The 7578-nt window shown below is 45.8% G+C and overlaps 1 protein-coding gene across 1 annotated transcript; it reads right to left on the reverse strand.

Moving 5' to 3' along the window:
- Positions 1 to 3948: 3948 nt before the first annotated feature.
- Positions 3949 to 6327, reverse strand: YOD1 (YOD1 deubiquitinase). Its single transcript, XM_004699849.2, has 2 exons — positions 5985 to 6327; positions 3949 to 4832 (listed from the first exon to the last, which is right to left on the reverse strand). The coding sequence occupies exons 1-2, from the start codon at positions 6325 to 6327 to the stop codon at positions 4129 to 4131; spliced, it is 1047 nt and encodes a 348-aa protein (XP_004699906.1). The 3' UTR covers positions 3949 to 4128.
- Positions 6328 to 7578: the final 1251 nt, after the last annotated feature.

The following is a 7578-nucleotide window of genomic DNA, read 5'->3' on the forward strand; positions in this document are numbered from 1 at the left end:
TTTTTCACTTAATGGCCCTGCTACATTTTGGCCAAGAAATGGGGAGAAGGTTGAGGTGACACATAGGCATTGCTTGAGATTTTTCCTCAGAAACTTAATTCATGACCAATTTCCCTTCCGTGGTACTTCACCCTCCTGCACTTCCAGCCCTCTGCCCCAAGTATACCCTGGGAGGGTTCTCCAACCTCCTCTAAAGACTTGGAATTCAGACTCAATTCAGCACACTAAATATTTACTTACAACTGTTGTATCTTTTTTCCTAAATCAAATGTTCAAAACACTGTAACCAAAATCTTAGCTAATTTTTGGAGAAGAGAAAAAATTGAACACTTCTGAGAAGTTTTACATTCCTTGTGAACTGGATGAAGTGTGAATTACTTATGGTAATATGAAGGCTTTCTTACAGGTAATAAACTAGCTTATTCTCAAATCAACAAATGATGTCACCTCTACCTGTCACCTTCAAGGCCTCAGATTAAAAATATGGTTCCCTTAATGTAAGCTTGCTTCGAAGCAAATGCCATGTGAAGAATTTACTCTTCTAGAAGTTGTTAGGGTTGTATTTGTGCTACGAAAACAAATTCGAATTCTGTATTGTACCCTGAAGGAAGACAATCATATTATAGTAACATTTTGAATGCTAGGGCAGAGCATGCTCCTACAATTACTGAAATGGGAATCATCAGGGTAGCAGAGTGCTGCGCCACTGGGAACAATGTACACCGATGGCAACCGAGGATGAAGTGCTTAATTTGCAGCAGCGCGCCAGTTTTATTTCAATGTCCTCAGTGAAATCCCTGGAGAAGGCAAGCACGTAAACTTTTAGTTCTTGTTTTTTTTTTTAAAGTGCTGCAAATAATAACAAATGTGTGTCTCAATCTATGAAAGAACATGATTATTTTAATTATACAGGAAAAGTTTAGGAAGGCCACCTGATTTGTAAGGGGAAAAAACACTGTTACTTAATATTACATACACCTCATTCAGATGGTTTTCTTCTTCAAAAAAGACACAGAAAACTATATTTGCGAGAAGAACTTATTCTAACCATGTTTTAATCCCTACAAAGGAAAGAAGAAAAAAGCTAGCTAAGCAAGCAGTTAGGGATGGGCCCTTGGGGGCAATGCTGAGGAAGGGAATGCAAAGCTATCCATTCCTGACGAAGGTTCTGCTGAGACGCCAGGGAACGGTCATGTGGCAGGACCGCAGCTGCTCTCATCAACACGCTCACGTGGACCAGCAGCCACCCTCTCAGGGCGACCACCGCCTGAGCTGCCCGGCTCTCACTCACAGAAGTCATTGAGACACCAGCCCTGACCAGGAAGGGAAGACAAAACAGACTGATGAGGCATCAAAAACCTGGCAGGCCCTTAATCTACAGATCCAAAGCGATCAAGCAAAAGGGAGCTGGAAAGGCAGTCTTCACTCATTGTCATTGCTGTAAACGGTTCCTATGAACTGAAAGAAGATCTGTGGACGGTTGTCAAAGATCCACTGACAGGGAAGAAAGGTCTCGTTCTGTGCAAGAGCAAATCTGAGACAGTTCCTTTTCATCCTGCAGCGAGTACTCAATCCAGAGAGATGTTCAAAATTTCTCTGCGTTAGCATCACTCCTAATTAATTAATTTCCAGACAAGTCTAATAAGCAGAGTAAAAAAGAATTCTTTATATGAGGTGCACCAGCTTGAATTTAGAATGAGCATTTATGTTAATTCTCAATAACTAAATCCACTGGTCTATGAACAGTGTTTCATTTTGAATAGTCCATGATAAGAACACCAAACTGCCAGTGCTAAATTTCAGGAGATGATAACTTAGTAAAGTCTTTATTGACACCAATTAGCCCGAGTATCAATCAGTGTCCAATTTGGGAACAGAAAAGCTATAAAACAAGTAAAACCCAGTAAAATAAAATCCTGTGAATAAATATTTGACACTTGTGACCAAAGTATTGAGCTTAAATATGTAAACAAACCAAAAAACCCCACTTCAAATGGAAAGGTTTAATTGTGTAAAACATCAGTATCCTATTTCTTTCCATTGGCTAAATTAAAACACTATAAATAAAACAGAGTCAATATTAAAGTGACAGAGATGGATGTTAGGAAACACACCAACACATAAGTACCTGGCATATTATAAATTACTCAACAAATATTTGTTGCATGAGTAAACTTTTAGATCTAAAATTTCAGTAAGCAAATGCCAACTTTGGCTCCTGAAGTACTAAGAAAGGAAGGCAAGTTTTCTGAATGATGCATAAAGCTTAATTTGATGACTGCTATCGAGTGATACAGTCATAAATTTATAGTTTTAAATACTTTTCTACAAGAAATAAAAGATGCACAAATTATCTAGACCAGATGACAGACAGGTGTGAAGGGACTTTCAATCATAATCATTTGTCCAAGGGGAGCTTCAAGAAATTTGTGGGAAAATTCCTTTTTTTTTTAATTCTATTTTCCCCCGTACTTTTTGAACCCTCCTCCTATGATTGCCAAACAGTACGCGTTTTAAGCTCAAGGGTTTTTAAGGCTCAGTAAAACTGAAAAGGGAACATTTTAAGTTACCCAGGCCATCGTAACTTAAGATATGCCTAACCCAGGTAGACAGGTACTCAAGGAATGTCATCTGGTGGCTTCAAGCATACTTAGTGAATGGCTCCTTAAAGGTCCTTTCCCCTCAAATGGTGTACAGGTTACTTAATTTCACATGGCCACCTTCACCAAATGAAAGAGCGTAATCTGCCCAGAAGATATGCTGAAAGAGATAAGTGCTTTAAAGTATACCACGAGTTTTCCAAGGGAGATACTTAAACCAAAACCAAACCAAACCAAAAAACCCAACCAAGACCAAGCTAACAAAATTTCACATTAACCCTCTTCACATTAGACGAGAAGTACGCAGAAGTTTTAATTTAGCATCCCTGATCTTACAAAGCACTAGGAAAAGAGGTAGAAACGATCTGGAAGCTCGAGGGGAAGCTCGGTGGCAGAGGGGGACCACCCTGCGGACCAGCCCAGCAAGCAGAGGGCAGCACACATAATACTAAGCAGCAGCAGGATTCTGAGAAAGCAGAGTAAGGCGAGGATTTTCAAACTTCCATGGACTGGAAGCAAAAGGAATTCATTCAACATGATCATCCCAATGACTTGAAACTCTCCCAAAGGCAAAGTACGAGACCCCTGCTAAGCCAACGTGCAGAAATGTGAAGCCACTCAAGACCATTCATGGAAGGGTCAGGCTAACAGGAAACAAATACTGCTTAGGTAAGCAAGACATTCTCAAATACAAACATGAAATCACAGCATTATTAATTTAGATATGCATCCTTTTTTTAACCCCAGGCTTTGGAAGAAGAGGTACCCTGCTTAACTGTCAAATGTTATCCAGTGTAACGAAGACCAAACCTCGAGGCGCATTAACACGAGGCCAACGCTCTTTTAAAGCTTCTGCCAACTGCTTCAGGCACCTTTTCCTCATACATTCGACTTTTACACATGAGAAATCCTAAACAGGGTACTCTCAGTTCCTGTTTTTAGGTAATATTCTTAAGAAATAGACCCACCTCAGTAAAAATTGCTTGATAGGTACTTGGGATAGGGAAATTACACATTTATAAAGTCTACCAAATTGTAATATAAAATCAGCTTGGCCAACTCTGAGTTATCTTCGTTTGAGCAATCAATTCATAATTTAGAAACGATTAACTCAGTTATTAAAAGGATTCACTTATTGGCGACACCGTGGTCCAAGTCCAGTGGCCTCGCATGAAGCCTGCTGCATTACCCAGCAGGTGGTGTCATTGTCTTCTACAAGTTAATGCTGCTGGGGGGCTCGTCTCTAATACTAAACTTCCATCTTCAGGGTAGTGCTGGTCGGGGGCAAGCCCCACCCATTCTCTCACGGCAGCAGGACGAGGGTATCACCACTGTAGACACACATCTGTAAACTTGCACACTAAGTTTAATCTTAACAAGGAATTTCAGTGCCTTGGTGGTTTTAAGTTAAAATGGTGGTTTCAAGCATGGTGTCCTTTTGTTCTTTAGGGTTATGCTTAGCTTATTGGAATATCCAGAACCTTCTGGATCGGTGAGGTAGTAGGCTTCAACCCTTGTCAAGCATCGGTCACACTTCTCCAAAGTTGGTATGGCCCGTTTCCTTGGCGTGGTCCCTTGCTTCTGCTTGCCCAGTCAATCCCTTCTGGCACACCATACATCTCAGGGTGAAGCGGTTCACATCAGTAAACAGTCTCTTTTTCCTGGCCTCCTCTGCCAATTCCAGTGCTTGAACGAGAACAACATCATCATTGGAAGAGAAAATGGTCAGCGGGGGGGTGTCCGGGTCAGGGAAGTTCCGCTGCAGAGGATCATAGTGGATGCCGTCATAAATCAGCAGGACCCTTTTGGTATATCCCGCATCTTCCCCGAAACGATCGATTCTTACGGTCTGTGTGTCCACGACACAGATCTCACATTGATAATACTTGGACAAAATTGATATCTCGATAGCTCCTCCCCAAGTATCATCCCTTTGGATCCAGTCACAGTACTCTTCGTTTGTCTTTCCCAGTATCGCCTCACTATAGAACTCGGGGTCACTGGCTACAATCTGTGCTATGAAGCGTCTCATCTCAGGGGCGCAGGCTGGATTCAAGACTCCTCCTTCAACGACATAATACACACTGGTAAAGAGGCAAGAGTTGTCTGCGGGGACTGCAGTTCTGGTGAGTACGGGCAACATTTCCCTGTAATAACTGGGAGCACCGGGTTTTGCAAATGCAGGTGAAGATGTGTGCCTACTTTGGTCTTCTTCAACGATCAGCATGTCTCCTGTTTAAAAAAAAAAGACATCCTTAAGTGCAGAGAAAATGCACATGGAATTCCTACAAGTCTATAAATTACAAACAGAAGGAATGAACGCATCCGCTGAGGTTGCGAAGGTGAATACAGCTGTTTAAGGGACACTTTTCGTTGTGGTGATTCTCTGGAATTTCATAACCGCGAAAATAAAGCACATAGCAAATCACTTCCAGTTGCTTCCAATTTGGTGAAGGCACCGAATGATATACATCCTTACACATCCTGCGGAGCCCTGTAGTGGGCTAGGCAGTTAATTGCAGGATTGGTAGTCCAAAGCCGCCACCATCATTCCTCAGGAGGAAGATGCGGCTTTGTAGTCCCCTAGAGTTACAGGGGCAGTTCTACCCTGACCAATAGGGTCACTATGAGTTGAAACCGACTCAATGGCAGTTTCAGGGTGTGTTTGTTTACACAGCAAGCGATACATTTCAAAACCACAAGGCCTGCCTCTAAAAAAGCCCAAACCTGCCAGAAAGTGTTCAGCTTAGAACAGGCCACCAGGGGGTTCTCGGCCTTTAAAAAATGTAAACACGCCAACTCCGGTGTTTACCACGTCTTTGGCTTTGACAGCTAAAAGCGTGTCCTTCCCAAACTTGCTAATCAGGTTTGAATGCTGGCTTGAACTTGAAAGGTCCTTTACTGGATATTTAAAAGCTAACTCTAAACGTGCACACACCTACACAACTAAGCGTTATGTGAAGGTAATTGCAAAAACCAGCCAGGAAAGCAAGGTACACGGACTGCGCCCTGCTGACCTACGGGCCTAAGACGGGGCAGGACCCCGGTGCGCTCCGACTTCTCTAGTGTTGTCAACGCCGAGGGAAACAACAGGAAGGCGAGATGATCAAGGTGGGCCCAAAGCAGAACGGGGTGGGCAGGGGACCCGACGGCTCTGGGCTTCTGCCAGGGGCTGTGCCCTCCCGGTCCCTTTGAACCATTTGTGAAGACGAGGGCTCGCTAAACACCAGCCCCGGCCTCAGCTGGCACGTCTGCTCTCCGCTCGATTCTCCGCGGGCCCTCCATGCCCCCAGGTGAGCCAGTCACCTGCCGGGAGCTCTTTCTCCGTCCTCGCGGCCGCCGCCGCCTCCCAAGGCCGCCCGGGCCCTCGCCCCGACCCCTCACCTGATTGGATGGGCAGGTCTTCTAGAACGGTATCCCCGTTGCTAAGGTCCAGGCACTCCGGAGGGTAGCCGACGAGGATCCGCTGTCCACCGGGGGCGATCCCGGTGATGGCGGCTATTTGGCCCTGGAGCTCGCGCACGCGGGTCCGGCTGGACAACCCCTGCAAGACATGAGTGCCATCCTTGGCCTTGCAGCGGAGCCGCCACATCGTGTCTGCCCGGCCGCCCATAGGCCCGGCACCTGCGGGGCCACCTTTGGTCCCGGAAGCTAGTTGGGAGTCGCCGCCGGGGCAACCAGCCGCCGGACGGACTCCAAAATGGCCACCTTTCGCCGGGCCAAACATCGCGAGGTTTGCAATCACAATCCTCGCGACACTTGCGGGCGGCTTCGGGCCCACGCTCGGCTAGAACGGAGTTCTCTTAAAGTGACAGTTCCCCCCCGACCACCACCACCACCATCACCGCCGATTCTCAAGAGCCGCAGTATGAAGCCGTATCTATCCGTATTTCTCGAGGTCTTGCCACCTACTCTGCGAGTGAGATGCCCTCCGCGTCGGCACCATATATGCTCAAGGGAAGAGGGCGGAGGGAGGAGCTCCTGAATCAAAGCAACTGGAATGGAACCTTGCACTCAGCGATGTCGGAAATTATTAAATCGGGCTTGCAAACTACACCCAAGCCACAGCGAGAGAAACAGTCATCGTTCAGAGCGCAAAGGAATGCCAAGAATGGCCCGTGAGTCAAAGGAGCTGTCAAAAAAACAAACAGACGCTCGTGACTAGTGTGGCTGCATCAAACCTTGACTCACTGAGATGGAGGGAGGGCGGACAACTGACCTTTCCCCCTCGTGGGGCTTGAAAACTGATGTGGATGTGCCACATCAGAAAGCACAGTATGAGGTCAGCAACTGGGCGTCGGGCAGTTGCTACATCCAGGTGGTGGAAGGAGCAGGAGGAGGGGGACTGCGAGGATCCCATCCAGCCTTCGTGTAGACCTTGGGCGTACCTATAAGAATCCCTTTTCCTGCCTCTGGTCCTCTAGGTGGAGGAGGTGAAGTCGCGGGGGCACATACCAATGAATTCAGAGGAACCTGAAAATGCTAGATTATGGGATCTTTTTGTTTTACAATTCTGTATCTCTAAGGCCTGGCACGGTGCCTAAGAAATAAAAGTTCTCTACACGCAGAATGGTTAAACAGACTTGCATCCACATACAGGGAAGGCCGGTAGGAACACCCTGGGAGTTCTAAAAAGCCTCTAAGAGGGGGCACGATTTGAGCTCATGTGACCCCCTAGTAAAGGGTTCGTGCCTGGGGCAGCAGGACCAGATTCTTTAACTCCAAGTTAGACAAAAATGGACGTTTTATTAGAAAGTGGAATCCTTGGGGAATATGGCAGCAACGCTGGCTGTCTTCATGGAATCCCACTTGTGAACCGAGTATATCAAGTTTATTTCCTCGATACTCACATTTCCAAGTGCTTTCCTTTACTCCAGTCACAAGATCATCACCAGATGTAACTGTTGCCCCTACCAATCAGACAACACAGTTGAGATAGCATTTATGATACACACACAAGTCCGGATGGCCACACACT

Source organism: Echinops telfairi, unplaced genomic scaffold (assembly GCF_000313985.2).
Source record: "Echinops telfairi isolate 266 unplaced genomic scaffold, ASM31398v2 ScPeMD7_7424;HRSCAF=8462, whole genome shotgun sequence".
Classification (NCBI taxonomy): domain Eukaryota; kingdom Metazoa; phylum Chordata; class Mammalia; order Afrosoricida; family Tenrecidae; genus Echinops; species Echinops telfairi.